Below are 15,003 nucleotides of genomic sequence, written 5' to 3' on the forward strand. Positions count from 1 at the left end.
ATAACGTGCTGTAAAATTTTCCCTTATGGGAATTCAAACCAATACTTTTGTCACCTTGTAGAATAACCCAGTTGGGGTCCTTCCTTTGGGAAAAGCAAAGATTTGGCTAATGAAGATAGTCAGCAGTCATACCATCCTATTACATAATGAAGAAACAGATGCATTATTGTCACTGTGATCATTCTCAGTCCTGCCATCCACCAGCCCATAGGTTTGAGCATGGTACATCTCTTCTACTGACATAATGCTTTTGTGCAGTAAACAGTTAAAGACTGAGTGGGCGACAAAGAAGCAAAATGTTGGTGATCAGGGAATTCATGCGGGAAATTCAGGTTTCAACCCTTCATTTAAGGTAGTTTCTACATTTAAGCCACTGCTTATTGACTGTTAAAAAAAATTATAAACAGATTTTGTAGTGGGGAAAGATTTTGTTCTCAGAACAGATATCCTAATTATTAGGTACTACCAAAAGTCATGTACATTTTTCAGTGGATCAGAAATTTTCTGCACAAGCATTGCAGCTTCAGTATAGGAAACCACAGAACCAAGATCAAAGATCATCAAGTCCAACCTGTCACCCACCACCTCATGACTACTAAACCATGGCTTCAAGTGCCATGTCCAATCCCCTCTTGAACACCTCCAGGGATGGCAACTCCACCACCTCTCTGGGCAGCACATTCCAACAGCTAACAACTCTCTCTGTGAAGAACTTTCTCCTCACCTCAAGCCTAAACTTCCCCTGGCACAGTTTGAGACTGTGCCTTCTTGTTCTGGTGCTGGTTGCCTGGGAGAAGAGACCAACCCCCTCCTGGCTACAACCTCCCTCCAGATAGTTGTAGAAAGCAATGTCTCCCCTGAGCCTCCTCTTCTCCAGGCTAAACAATCCCAGCTCCTTCAGCCTCTCCTTGTAGGGCTTGTGATTGAGGCCTCTCACCAGCCTTGTTGCCCTTCTCTGGACTCATTCAAGATTCTCAATGTCCTTCTTAAATTGAGGGGCCCAGAACTGGACACAATGGAGTACAGAACAGTCCTGTGATTACATTTTTAAAACCAGACTTCAGTAGCTAATTAATCTAATAATCACTAATGAAAACATTTAAATTACTTCTCAGTCATTTTAATGGTTTACATAATTTAAATTAGTAAAATCCCACTACACTTCCAAATTATGTTTTACAGTGGAGTTGCCAATTAAAAATTATCAGATCTATAATCTATTTTGATAAAGCTTCAGGTAATATGCACATGATTTCATAATTTTAAAAAAAAGAACAAGCCCAGGAAAAACTATCTAGGACATTTTAAAACATATTTTACTACTGCCATGAGTAGTGGTAGTATCAGAATCAGTAATGTTATCAGAATTAATGTGATACAGGTGGGAACATAAAGTAAGAAATAAGGTTTCCTGAATGCATACTTTTAGTTGAACTGGAACGTCACAGTTCAGCATCTCAGACTGTATCTATATCAAAAGATTTTCTTTTAGTGCCATTCAAACAATAGTACCATCTGAAGCATCACTGCCAGTTACATCTGCAGAATAACAGCATCTTTGAAAAATGGCACATTTAGGTTGACAGAACCCTTGAAACTGCTAAAAATACTATATGCACTTTACAGACAATATAGAATGACAGACGAGTATTTATTACTCCATTGAGATAGCAATAAATATTTCGGGATGAAGAAATCCAAAGTATTCTGTTTGCTAGCACTGAACTTTAAATGAAGGCACTTTATTCCCAAACATTCAGTACATCCTCTAGCTATCACTAGTTGCTAAGCAGAGAAAAAGCTGAAAGTGGGTTTCTACCAGATTAGAAGTAGAATTTGCCACTCCTTTGGCAGCAGTAAGTTTTGAAACAGTCACCAGTGGGATAATAGAAGAAGGACAGAAATATGCACTGGTCCTATGTGGTACAAAACCGGAATAGAAATAACCAAATGTATACATTCAGACCAAGAAACTTTCAAATAATCACCCTCTTTGTTGTGCAGAACATGTAAGGGCTAAGCTACAAAACTTCTACTTTGCTCTACACCCAAGTCATAGTTTAGAAGAGTAAGAGAAATAGCAATACAAACAATCTGAAAAAAATTTAGCAGTACAATATAAATCTTTCTGTGAAGAAACAAGAAATTAGGACTATATGCGTGATGTCATCGGTACAAAAAGGAATCTCAGGGTAAGAATCACTGGAAGTGGTATGCCTCCACCATGTACAGTTGTGCAGGACAGAGCATAGGATTAACACAAGAATAGCTTTGGCATCCACTGTAACTCACTATATGCCGGCTCAGATTTGTCCATTTGACACCACATTGTGCCAGACAGAGGCACATTTTATTACAGTCACAGTAGGTAACAAAGTCAAATATCTTAAAGCTTTGAAAATTACAATGACAGTCTGAATGGATCTTCTAGTGCGATACATAGTTTAGTAACTTTTTTACCATAAGGCCATTACTTCACTTCTTCAGTAGTTCTGCTGCTATCAGATGGAGGTTTATTAGTGATACAAAATCATTTAGTGATGCTGGCCCAGTATTCCAATGTACTTATGATGTATCTAGATGTTTTTTGACTAGAACAAAATGAATGAATTGTTAATTTGACAAGAGGCACTCCAGAAAGCCGACATAATGTGTATAAACTACACTAATGAAGTAAGCATAGAGAAACCTGCACAACTCCCACACTTTTTAAAGATTTTTGGTATTCAGGCATATGAAAGTGGTTAATTTTCTTGTTAATGATTTAATAAAATAAAAATTTTTAAAAGTATTAATTTTCTCAAAAACTGTCCCATGCATCTTGATTATTACTGTCAATGCAATATTCTTTTACCATCTCATTCAAAACCCACAACCTTACATCAGTTTACCTTAAATATCATTAGAACTCTGTATATGCTGTTATACAGGAATTAAATAGAAATTTGAGTTCAACACTAGTAACCTTGGGAAAAAAGGAAAAGTATCAGAGCATTTTAGATACAGAAATAGTCTTACCTCCTTGCTTTCTTCCAGGTCTGACTCACTGCTGAACTCCTCTGTATTTAAATTTTCAAAATCTGATTCCCCGACAGCAATTGGCACTGTTACAGTGAGGCTTGGGTTGTTTATGAATGACATGTAATCACTTTCATCAACAACATATTTTTCCACGCTGCTGCCTATGCCACTGGTAGTTCCATTCCCTTCCTTAAGATAGGTAAGGTTTTTACCTATTTCTACTATTGTGTGGTTGGAAATACAGCTGTCTTTTTTGTTGTTTAGGTCTTCAAGAGGTTTGATTTCATCTAAAACCTTCTGCTTTCTAACAAAAGCTTTTTGGATGAATTCACGCACTTTCCTCTTCACATAATCTATTCCCTTCTGAATCCTTGCCACAGCAATCTGGAGATTGTTCATTTCATTATCATCGTCTGTAGCAGCAAGGTTGTCTGAACTAAATGAGCTCAGCAGCAAGGCCAAAAAGAGGTTAAGTACCTAAAAGACAGTAAGGAGAAAATTTACTAGATCTCTTCTTTTTAACTCATACGAGTAATTCCATTATGGGTTGTTCAATATGGCATAATTTTTATTTCCCTGCTAGCGCTTTAATACAACATGCCTATGCCTCCCTGCTGTTCTTTCTAGTCCATAATCCCTGTCTCAAATATTTTATTATAATGTGCCAAAAAAAATTTTAGCTTAAATTGACTAATATAGATGAAAATCTGAGCTGTTCCTTCACTTTCTTCTCCCACACTGGAAGTAGTACAGGTTTGGTCCTCAAAACAGAGAATGACATAAGGAGGCAGGATACAACATGATGTAGTAATTCATCCAAACTACATCTGTTGTAGTGTTCACAAGCAAGGGGAATGTAGGCAGATCCCAGTCTTTTACAATTCAGCAGACCATAGTTTCTGTGTCTCTAAATCAGAACATAATAAACTTACATATTTGCCAAGACTATATCAGTCTATTTTTGTTTTGTGTAGGAAAACTAGCTAAGAGATAAAAAGTCCACTGATGTGATACACCTCAGCTTTAAGAACTCTTTTTCATGCAAGAGGAATTTGGAGTACATGTAGTTATGACAGACTATGGGCTGATTAAAACCAAGTAAAAATCATATTTAAATTATATTTGCAAATTCTTCCTGTTTAAACTTGCATAATATTTTTGAAGGTGTATCACAAGAGTCTCACATTAGTCCAGTTAAAATTGTTATTTAGGCCTGTGGATAAACATACTTACAGTGTTTGTAGGTGATAACAAAAGAGAAGTGCTGCTAGCACTCAGTAAGAACAAACCAGAATTGGCATAACCTAATGGCAAACTAGTGAAATTACTCAAAATCAATATGGTATTAATTCTTAAGTACTACTGTGGAAATGTTGAATACAAAAAAGTACATATACAGAAGGCATTGGAGAAAAGGACATACAGGCTGCAGCAGGAAAGCAGTGCTGCTACAGAAACGTAATTTGTCATTTGGGGATGTACCATGAGGAATGTTGAGTGTAAAATATGGAACTATAATCATATCACATTACTCAGTATTTCTCTCCCTGCCCAAAATGCTGCCTGGAGGAATTTAGAGGCCAGTAACAAAAGGGATAAGTAGTTTAGAAATCATTACCTACAACAAAAAATTGAACAGCTAGGCTTATTTGGGTTTGGAAGGAGAAGACTGAAGTGGAAACAGTAAACCTTTAAGTACTATAAATGTTGTCATGAAGATCAAGTGTTTCCTATCACTATTGAGACCAGTCAATTTTATTTGCTGTATAAGGTGATTTAAGCTGTATGGTGGTGGTTTTTCTTTTAAAACCCCATTTTAAACTACAATTCAGCATTTGTCTTACTAAAGAGATTATAAACTTACAGAAGATTTAAAAGAAAACATAGAAAAACATTTCTCAAGAATGATCAAGGTACATTTGAACCTGGTTTAGAGAAAGGGCAAATTAATTACATGGTCTTCTAAAGTCCTACTCCAATCTTGATGTCTGATTTCTAAATCATGAAAAACAGGAAATGTGTTTCAATAGTTTTTAAACGGATTACGTACCACTAGGTTTCCAATCACCATGACCATCATGAAGACTGTAAGGCACATGGTTTGGCCTGCAACCTCCATGCAGTCCCACATTGTTTCTATCCATTCTCCACACAGCACTCGAAACACAATCAAGAAGGAATGGAAAAAGTCATGCATGTGCCAGCGTGGAAGTTCACAGTCACTGGAGATCTTGCAGACACATTCCTTGTAGCTTTTCCCGAACAGCTGCATCCCAACCACAGCGAAAATGAACACAATGATGGCCAGTACCAGGGTCAGATTTCCCAAAGCTCCCACTGAGTTGCCAATAATCTTAATTAGCATATTTAGAGTTGGCCAAGATTTTGCCAATTTGAAAACTCGAAGCTGCAAAACAGAAAAGCATACAATTATTCATGTTACTAATTGTCATGAAATTATTGTTATACATTTCATATTTCAGTTACACTGTATCTAAATCACGTCACATAAGTTTTAGAAACTTCAGTTACAAAAATCATGTTTCCAATTCTTTGTACAATACTTGAGTCAACTTGTAAGAAATAAAAAAATCTGTCTCAATGCTTATTTCAATTACACTGCAACTATCAATCTCCAATTCAGAACTTTTCCTCTTTTGGTGACTTTAGATTTTTATAAACAAGTTGCACTTGTTGGACAAAAGACTCTTTCATCTTTCATTAGCTCAAAAAATATTACTGAAAAACCTCCAGCACATATGCAATGTGCTTAGTTTAACAGGATTGTATTTGTATAGACATTTCCAGATCTCCTTCATCTTAACTGGGAGAGAGATAGAATAAGTATTTTTCCTAGAGAGACAAACAAGCTACAGTTGATGACAGACAAACAAGTTATTTGCAAGTAACTTTAACTATATCTTTTCTGTTATTTGAAATAAGTGTAATGTGTCTTACAAAGTTTGTCATACAGTAGTGTGAAAAACAGACAAAGGAAAATGTTGAAGTACAACTTGAAACAGACAAAAGTGAAATTAGCTGGAATACAAAGCAAGTGTTCAGACAATTGAAAGAGAATACCAAAAGAAAACTAAATCTACATATTATTTTATGACATGAAACATAAATAAAATATATAGATGAGAAGTTCCTCTGTTACTGAGGAAGAAGTCAATCCAGATATCAGGCTTTAGGGGAAAAAGCAATATAATGCTATAAAGAACCAGAAATGGATTAATTTAAACCTCCACCTTTTCAATTATTTTTTTTAAATTAAGATTTTTTTTCTTTATTTGAGGCAAAAGTTGAGCTTGATGATGAGAAACTCTAGCTTTGTCTCTTACTGAGACATGGTCTTTTCTGAGACACTGTTCTTTCAGAAGAGGATTTGAACACCAGCTTGCATGCTAGACTAGTTTTCAGCATGACCAAGGTTTTTCAGATTCCTAATCATGAATCTAATAATGGACAGAAATACTGTAGTGACCAATCAGAACAGCTGTTGGATAGCAGATGGACATGCACAGGGGACTGTAAGGAGAAGGCTCATGCTAATGAAAAATCTCTATCCAAAGAAAAAACTTAAAGCTACTTTCTTCTGAAACAAACTGGTAATCAAAGTCTGTCGTCTAAAAATGTGAACAAACTTTCATTAACTGATCCATTATTTACTAAGTGATTTACTACTTTACAGTCACATAGAATCATAGAATCAGTCAGGGTTGGAAGGGACCACAAGGATCATCTAGTTCCAACCCCCCTGCCCCTCACACTGGATCAGGCTGGCCAGAGCCTCATCCAGCCTGGTCTTAAACACCTCCAGCGATGGGGCCTCAACCACCTCCCTGGACAACCCATTCCAGGGCTTCACTGCTCTCACGTCCAGTCTGAATCTCCCCACCTCCAGCTTCATTCCATTCCCCCTAGTCCTATCACTACCTGATATCCTAAGAAGTCCCTCCCCAGCCTTCTTCTAGGCCCCTTTCAGATACTGGAAGGCCACAATAAGGTCACCTCGGAGCCTTCTTTTCTCCAGACTGAAGTGTAGTGAGGTCAGGCAGCTCTTGCATTTTTTAATCCCTTACCTAGGGATAAAACAACTCTAAGAGATACTACTGTTAAAAAAAGTTAATCCCTACTCACTGCAAGAACAGAATTGATGTGGACAATGTCATGAAAAAGAAACAGATATTACTGAGATAATATGCAAACCAAACTTGACAGAATCAATACATGCCATCTAAGGGGTATGCAGTTTTGCAAGTGCTTTTGAAAAGGTCTGATTTAGCCAAATATATAATGTACAAATAAAACATGCACAATATACATGCACAAATGCAAAGATAGAATATAGAAACAAATTTCACTCAGTATATTTACCAATCGGAACGATCGAAGAACAGATAGCCCTTCTACATTTGCAAGGCCAAGTTCCATTAAACTAAGGCTCACAATAAAACCATCAAAAATATTCCAGCCTTCTTGAAAATAATAGTAAGGATCCATGGCTATTATCTTGAGAAACATTTCTGCTGTGAAAATTCCAGTAAATACCTGCAAGGAAGATACAGTTTCTAACTCCAGCTGAGTGGGAAAATATTAAACAAATAAAACTAATGCTATCAACTTTTGGTAAGTTACATCTTCAACAAGCAGTCCATGATAAATCTGAACAGCTTCTCTAAAATGCCATACATTGGAGTTAGGAATTAAGTTCAGATTTGAAGCTTACATGTGCATCACAATATTTGATTTCCAAAGGAAAAATAGATAAATGGGAAAAACATGTTTTTTACTAAGCCTGACACACAGAACAACTTCTGATTGTAATGCTTAGTTTTGTCTCCATAGATCTCATCTTTGCCCTTGCGACGATTCAGGAAAATAATTGTCATGAAAGTTGAGCAGAACTATTCTTTTTCAGGAAGACTTGAATAAGCACTGTTTCCTGGGGAGCTACGGTAAATCTGCAACACAGCAAGCATGGGTTTTTTCCCTGTTACAATTCCTTGAATACCCAGGACCTCAGGAGGCACTAGTGTAGAAGAGGAACAGGTGTGGGAACAGAACTGAAAGTTCTTGTGATTTCCAAGAAAAAATACAAGATAAATTTCTTTAACCAGCTTCCATGACAGAAGCTGTAGGTTTAAAAAAATCAATATGCATATTGATAATGAATCTTACTGTCTTTGCTCCATAAACCAACAGTGGTGAAACCCACAGGTGTCAACAAAGAGGGAATGAGTACTGCTTAAGTTTAAAGTCCGCTATCTCAAGCTTTTAAGTATCTAAACAGAAGAATAATTTTTTTAAACAGAAGAATAATTCTTTTAAACAGAAGAATAATTTTCAAAAACTACATTTCACATACATGGCATATCATGAAAGACTTACAAGGTTTCCTACTGAAAGTACACCACTGAATTGTTCTGTCATTGGATAGTGCTCCATGGCCATGAACAAGGTGTTTAGGACAATGCAGATAGTAATGGCCAGGTCAACAAACGGGTCCATCACTATTAAATTTACAATATGTTTTACTTTCAGCCAGGGAGTACAGCAGTCCCAAATCAAGCAAGTGTTAGCAAATTTATACCAGCATGGTGGGCACTTCTGTCTGGATTCTTCCAGTTCTAGAGAGAAAAATGAAAACAACATTTTAAACATGTTTCTCTGTTCCAGTGTGATGTAGATTATTTCCTTCAGGTACTGTCAGTCAAAAGAAAAGTTAAAAATAATCTGTCCCACTATGTTTTAAATTTGATGCAAAATGAATACTAAATATTGAAGATTAAATAACCATTCACAGGCAAATGCTACGTAGGATGCAAAATATGACAAATGTCTTAGAAATCTGGCATACAGGCTGGATGTTGAGTGGATTGAGAGTAACCCTGAGAAGGATTTGGATGAAAATTTGATTATGAGCGAGTAATGTGCACTTGTAACCCTGAAAGCCAATCTTATCCTGGGCTGCACTGAAAGAAACATGGCCACCAGGTCTAGGAAGGTGATTTCTGCCACACTGCTCTGCTCTTCAGAGACTCCATTCAGAGTACTGCATTCAGTTCCAGGGTGCCCAGCATAGGAAATCTATGGACCTGCTTGAGTGGGTCTAGAGGAGGCCACAAAGATGATTAGGGGGCTGAAGCATCTTCCTCATGAGGACAGGCTGAGAGGGTTGTGAGTACTAGAAGGCTCTGGGGAGATCTTATGGTGGCCCTTTGGTACTTAAAGGGGGCTTATAACAAAGGTGGAGAGTGTACTGATAGGACAAAGGGCAATAGTTCCAAACTGAAAGAGGATAGATTTAAATTAGAAGATTAGAATATTCACAGAATTACAGAATGGTAGGGATTGGAAGGGACCTCTGAACATCATCAAGTCCAAGAGCTCCTGCCAAGGCAATGTCACCTAAAGAAGATGACACAGGAGCACGTCCAGATGGGTTTTGAGTGTTTCCAGAGATGGACATTCCATGACATCTCTGGGCAATCTGTTCTAGTGCTCTGCCACCCTCAAAATAAAGAAGTTCCTTCTCACGTTTAGATGAAACTTTGTATATTCAAGTTTACATAGAATGCATAGAATAAACCAGGTTGGAAGAGACCTTCAAGATCATCACGTCCAACCCATCATTTATGCCCATTATCTCTTGTCCTGTCACTGGGGACCACTGGATAGAGTCTGGCCCCTGTCTAACCCTGACATCCACCTTTTAGATATTTGCAAGAATTTATAAGATCCCCCCTCAGCCTCCTCTTCCCTAAGCTAAATAGCCCAGGCTCTCTCAGCCTTTCCTCATATGAGAAATGATCCGGTCCCCTCAGCATCTTAGTGGCCCTGTGCTGGACTCTCTCCGGTATATTAGGAAGAAATTTTTTACTGTGAGTGTGGTGACACACTGAAATAAGTTGCCTAGAAAAAGTTGTGGATGCCCTCTCCCTGGAAGTGTTTAAGGCCAGGTCGAATGAGGCTTTGAGCAACTTCATCTAGTGGAAGGTGTTCCTGCTGATGGCAGAGTAGTTGAACTAGATGTTATTTAAGGTCCCTTCCAACCAGAACCATTCTATGATTCTATGCATCGTGGCACTTGGTGCTATGGTCTAGTCATGAGGTTTGTGGTGACAGGTTGGACTCGATGATCCTCGAGGTCTCTTCCAACCTTGGCGATACTGTGATACTGTGATACATTTTTTATGAGTTTCCTCAGGAATGATAAATATTTAGAACAAACCTGAAGTCAGACAACTATTTAGACAGTATTATGGTCCACCTGTGCAAAGCATCTCATTATTACCTTCCTATTTGCTATTTTGGGCATAATTATTTAAGCCTCAGAAATAATGTTTTGCTCTTTCTTACATGTAGTTGCTTAATTCCATGATTCAGATTCATTGCATTTAGCCTTACAGGAAAAAAATCCAACATGATACCTCCTTTGTAAAACTGCATGTATATTGAATTCATAGAAAGGGATTATTACACTGCAGATGGCATGCTTTCTACTTGCACTTAGCTTGGAAGTTTACTGCTTGCACCTCAAAACTATTAGTACATTGAAAGCTTGATTGCTTTTCCATAGATTTGAAAAAAAAAAAAGCTCCCTCTGTATAGAAATCTCATCTTGCCTGTATCTATTAGGCTGAAATAGCTCCCTTAAAACACCACTATTACTTAACATATCATACATTTAACAGGACTTTATGGTGTTGTCATACAAAAATTCTGTGTTACATACCTTCCATTGTGTTTGTAAGCATGCTGGCTATGCTCATTGCTCTTTGCCGTGCACTGGGATCTGTCAGGTAGTCCATAGGAACATGGTAAGAACTAGACCGTCTCTTCCTTAAGTCAGTTTCTGTAGTAGTGCCCTGAAAATAAAACACTGGTAAAATAGCCTATTAATTGTTCACTTAACAAGAACAGTTCTATAAACTATTACAGAGTCATTTATGTATAATGACTCTGCTTTCCTGTACCATGCTCCATTTACATCAAGGTTTTGCTAACTTTGTATATAGCAAATGGTCAAATACATCAGTAGGATTGCTCCTGTGCTTAAGGAATATGTTTTTAAGTATTTCATTGAAATAGGGTTGAGGCATTAAAAGAGATTTTAGACTATAAACTGTTTCTAGACTATAAAAAAAGGCTTGTCAATGAGCTCTGCCATAAATATCTTCTTAATTAGGCAGTGAAATCTTTTTTCTAAAGATAAAAATGCACAGGCTGTACAGCTAGCAGTAAAAGCACAGAGTATTTTCTTAAGATAACTCTAATTTTGAATACATTTTCAATCCCCTAGCACACATTTCCAAGCAAAATAAGAGAAAAATATTTAATTATGTTGCCATCTCCAAGAAAAATAAACTAGGAAAAATTAACTTTCCTATAGGGATACTATCACAACCCACGTCAGTTGTACTATCAGTGTTACATCAGAAGTTTTGTATATGGTCAGTGGGAAGTTAAATACTCATTTAATATATTCCATTAAGTAAATATAGTATGATATACAAATACAAAACCTTCCAGTTAAATCTTCAATTAACCTAATGAATCAACAGGTGTAAGACTACATATACTATATTTATTCAATGGTTTACTATGCCATTCTCTTAATTCCCAGTAAATTAGCATATATTTTCACATATTTTGTTCATGAGAACTAGACAATTTCAATTTCTGCTCTATCTTACAACTGGAATATATAAAAAGAGCATTCAGAGCTTTGTCAGAAAGGGAATCATGCCCAAGTGACTACATTTTGTAGATACAGTAGCTGATCATACAGGGAGAGGACATCATGCCTGAGCTATTGCAGACTTTCTTACATTGCTAGCAGTGGCTGCTTTATCAATCATCACCTCTGGCAGAAGCTGTCCAGTAGGTGACAAAGCTGGTGGCCCACCGACTAAAGAAACTACTCCATTGCAATCCACAGTGCTGTGCATCTTCCCATTTGCTGGAAGTGGAGGTATTGTCCTGGAAGACCTACTGGCCTGACTAATGTTACTGTTGCGCCGTTCGCCATGTCTATGAGGAACAAAGAGAGAATCTCTTCTGCTCTCATTGTCTTCAAAAGTGCTGTGCTCATCATCAGCAAAGTCATTTTCTGATCCTACATCCTTTGCTCGACCTCTGAAGCTGAAAAGGCTTGTTCTGCTATTGCGCCTTGGGGAAAACAGGGAGCCTCGAATGCTCAGCAAAGACTGTAGGCAAATAAAAATAATTATTATCAGATAAAAATCCTTTCAAGTATAGTATGTTTTCATACAGAGGAAAAAAACCCACAGTGTTAATATGTCTTAAAGGGTAAGGTAATCTACAAAGAAATGAACCACTACAACCCACCCCAATACACTCCCTTTTGGGTAGTAAACAAAGAGCACATAGGTGACAGACAAAGACTAGTTATTTTACTACTTTGGATATATGAAATCAATTGGTTTAGAGTAAAAGAAACTGCTTGACAGAATTGTTTCCTCTGCCATTCTGCCTGTTTCATTACCAACTGTTCATAAACTGAGTATGCACATCCAGACGCTATTTACCCCAGGTTGCCATTAGTCTGGCAGGCTGAGTAAAAAAAAATTTAGGCAAATTTCCTGCAACTCAGTCTGCACACAGAGGTAGATCCCAAATACTGCCTAGTTAAAAATCGTATTTTTTTAGATACTAGTCGAGAAGGCCAGAATACGGGGTTTGGGTTGTTTGTTTGTTTCGTTTGTTGTTGTTTTTTAAGTCTTAGTTACGCTGAATATGTAAAGATATGCCTGTAGTTTTGAATGAACAGTCTCACTAATGTTCATCAGTTTACTCTTGTGAGTAGATGTTCTGCTACGGCAGGATCTTTTAAGGTTCAGACTTAAAATAATGCTCTAATCTTCCATATAATTATACATATATGAATTAACTTTAATGGACATCAGTGATTCTCTTGACTTGATTGATTAGCATTAGCACCTGAGTTCACCCAAGACTTCTATGAACAGATGATACATAACAAAGCAGTGTCTATTTCTCTTCTGCAACTTGTCTTTATGGACCTGAGCCCCATTGTTCTAGGTACTGCAAAATGCAGAACAAAAAGGCACTTTGCAAAGAACTTATCATCTAAGTGTAACACCACAGATGAGAACAAAAAGAGAGGGAATACAAGGAGGCAAAATTAATGGGTATGATAAACAGTGGTCTTAGCTCACCTGAAGTCACTTCCCTGTCAAGCTTTCTGTAGGCAGCATGGTAAAAGAGAGTTTTAAAGAGGGATTTGAGGAAAGCAATGAAGTGTTCTGTGAAAACTCATGGAAGCTTCTTCCAAGCATGAGGGACAGCATATCAGAAAAAGCTCAAAGAAACTAGTTTGAAAATTTAACAGAAGGTTATGGATTCTGGGATGGTCACTCAAAGCAGGGACTTTTTTACTGTAAGTAGACAAGGTGGGTTGGGAGGCACTTCAGGCACAGTATGTTTTATGGCATTAAAAATATCTTTTGGTAGATATATTTACTAGCAGATTAGGTAAAAGCAATGACATAGGTTAGTGCTCTTTGCAACAACATTCTTGATGAATATAGCTGTAATTGGGTCATGGTAAGTGGTCCAAGTTAAAAATGATTCACATCTGTGGGTCCAGCATAGAATTAAAAAAAAAAAAAAGAAAAAAAGAGAGAGAGAGAGAAAGAAGGGAACTATCAAAATGCCTTGTGGAAACCCCTCAGAAAAGTATCAGAGGGGTAAAAGGATCCTCTATAAGCATAACTAAACCAGGAGAACATACAGAAGACAAAACCATGAATGTTGGAAACAATCAGTTTTCAAGAACATCATAATGGTCAGTTACATTGAAGGCAAGTGAAATGTCAAGGAAAATGTCAAAGATGTGATAAAAACCTGTGTTTTGTCTAGGAAAACGTTATTAAAAACTGGTAAGTGGAATTTCTGTTTAGTGGCTAGAACCCAGAATGAAAAGGAACTAGGGTTGGAAAATCACAGGGGTGGGGATTGCTAGATTGCCGTAGTAAAAAGCTGTAAATGAAGTTGGAGATGAAAAGGTCAGAGAAGTGAGTTGTATGAGGAATGCTTCATTTCTTACAAGATGGATGAACTGAGCTGCACAAGCAAGAATATGCACCTAAGGGATCAGATGAGTCTTCAACGTGAAGTTGAAGTCAATGGATATAAATGTGAAAATTCGTATAAGGAACAGAATGAAGCACGAACTAATTAAATTCACTAACAAAGTCTTACAGGGATTAGACAGTTAACATAAAATGGTGGCAGACCAAGGGGAGAAAAATTATTTTTAAAAAAAGGGCACAGTTCTATTTAAAAAGGAAGTACATAAGGAAGTAAATGGAAGGAAGAGTTAACTTGTCAGAAGTAGGAAGCTAGAAACATTATATTCCCACTGCAGTTTGATCTAAGGAGGACAGTCCTTAATAAGAAAATACTGGATGGAGAGGTCTAAGCTTCTTTGAGAATGAGAGCTGGAGAAAGTGATACGTGAAGAGAATCTGAATGCTCATGATCTATTTAGGGATGAAACAGGCTTTCCAGAGACAGTAATAGAAGAGGATTAAAAATGAAGGAATGATTTTAATAATAGTGACTAAAAAAGGGGAGAAACCAAGTCATAAAGACCAGGGAGAATCAAGAAGGTGGGGATAAAAGGAAGAAGCATATTGAGGCAGACAAAGGGGCAGAAAAAAAGACAAAATGGATGTAAGACCTGGACTTGTGCTGAGGGGAGAGTCAAAGGTGGGCAAATGAAGAGGAGCACTGAAAACTGCTGAAAGGATAACATAACAAAACTATTAAATGAAATAAAATGGATGGGAGATGCAGATGGCAGTCTGAGTCACTGGTGTTTCAATGTAAGGGAACACATGCAAGGACACATTGTCACACATATTTCCACCTTCTTTAAGACAACAGAATTAATGGTCTCACATCAAATAATTTGACAAATTAAATGTG

The 15,003-nt window shown here is 37.3% G+C and overlaps 1 protein-coding gene across 1 annotated transcript in view; it reads right to left on the reverse strand.

Annotated features, from left to right (window-relative positions):
- The window catches only part of SCN2A (sodium voltage-gated channel alpha subunit 2), a 79,936-nt gene that overhangs the window by 25,166 nt on the left and 39,767 nt on the right, over positions 1–15,003 (reverse strand). Inside the window, exons 13-18 of the mRNA XM_054175004.1 lie at positions 11,859–12,236; positions 10,763–10,895; positions 8,416–8,654; positions 7,402–7,575; positions 5,072–5,428; positions 3,019–3,498 (exon numbers count right to left, since the gene is read on the reverse strand). Coding sequence (XP_054030979.1) covers positions 3,019–3,498; positions 5,072–5,428; positions 7,402–7,575; positions 8,416–8,654; positions 10,763–10,895; positions 11,859–12,236 — 1,761 coding nt within the window. The remainder of the gene's footprint in view (positions 1–3,018; positions 3,499–5,071; positions 5,429–7,401; positions 7,576–8,415; positions 8,655–10,762; positions 10,896–11,858; positions 12,237–15,003) is intronic.

This window comes from Dryobates pubescens, chromosome 2 (assembly GCF_014839835.1).
Source record: "Dryobates pubescens isolate bDryPub1 chromosome 2, bDryPub1.pri, whole genome shotgun sequence".
NCBI classification, from domain to species: Eukaryota; Metazoa; Chordata; class Aves; order Piciformes; family Picidae; genus Dryobates; species Dryobates pubescens.